The following is a 1,176-nucleotide window of genomic DNA, read 5'->3' as shown; positions in this document are numbered from 1 at the left end:
GGGAGGGGAGGGGAGGGGGGGGGCAATTCCACAAAAAATCGCAGGGAATCCAGTTTTCATGCTGATCACTGAAACTACCTTTCTTCGTGGTTTTTGAAAAAATCGTGAAATTGTGAATTGAGTAGATCCCTATGTATAAGGTGTCAAGAAGGAAATAATGATCTATTGTCCTTCATGTACATTTGGGATAGGATAGGGAGGAATCAATTTAATTTGCAGCAAAAATGAATTAGGTTGAATATTAGGAAAAACTTCGTCACTAGAAGAACAGGAACAAGCTACTAGAGGAGACAGTGCGTTGTTCTTTTTAACAGTACGTTAGAAAAATATCTGTTGGAGATCTCTATGTATGTTTCACCTGCCCTGTGCTTGAGGAACAATTTGATGGTCTCTTGAGCTCTCTTCCAGCCCTACCCTTCTATGATTCTATAAGTCAAGCTGATAAAGTCAAATCAATCCATTTGAAACTTCCCATAATGAAACATTTCAATAAAGGATAAATAAAATGTAATTTTGATTTTTTCAAAATGATTTTTTCCCTAGAAAATGTCAACATGTCAATGCTTTGATTCAGAATGAAAAAAAAAATGTGGAATTTCCCACAAAATGTGAATTTCAGGTTATTCCCAGCCCTCATTGACAAGAATATGACTAAACAGTCTATCAAGATCTATTGCGTCATTCTCCCCCAGTCTTGATTTCAGCCCTTCCTAACCCCTAGTCTGTTTTAGAGTAACAGAAGGAAGTTAGCTCACCAGTACTGATACGAGCTAGTGTATATTCGCCACTCTGAAATGTACAACCATTTCAGATAAAAACAACTAATGACAGGTCCTTGTTACATAGTCATAATCTATTTAAGAGCAGAGTTAAAAATCAATTTTCTCTTTTAAAAATAAGTTAAATATTTCTGATACTGCATACTTTACCAGTTATGTCATGCTGTTTGAATGACTCACTGTAGATTTGATACTGATTAGGGCAGTGTTTCTTCAACCACTTGCAGACATCCTGCTGTGTCCAGAGTGCCACTGGCTTTGTCAGTTTCACAGTACCAGTCTGGAAGGACAGAACAGGAGAAAAAATTGTATTTAGCCCATACACATGTATTAGATAGTTGCCTTCCTAGGTGGTTAACCTTCCTAGTTGGTGAAAGAATCAGTTACTCAAATTTTC

At 36.9% G+C, this 1,176-nt stretch overlaps 1 protein-coding gene across 1 annotated transcript in view; it reads right to left on the bottom strand.

The window, feature by feature from the left end:
• The window catches only part of SAMD12 (sterile alpha motif domain containing 12), a 279,773-nt gene that overhangs the window by 185,456 nt on the left and 93,141 nt on the right, over positions 1–1,176 (bottom strand). The window contains exon 4 of the mRNA XM_006026817.2: positions 930–1,059. Coding sequence (XP_006026879.1) covers positions 930–1,059 — 130 coding nt within the window. The remainder of the gene's footprint in view (positions 1–929; positions 1,060–1,176) is intronic.

This window comes from Alligator sinensis, unplaced genomic scaffold (genome assembly GCF_000455745.1).
Source record: "Alligator sinensis unplaced genomic scaffold, ASM45574v1 scaffold895_3, whole genome shotgun sequence".
Lineage (NCBI taxonomy): Eukaryota > Metazoa > Chordata > Crocodylia > Alligatoridae > Alligator > Alligator sinensis.
The sequence above is the reverse complement of the archived record's forward strand: the minus strand, read 5'-3'. Positions and strand labels throughout refer to the sequence as shown.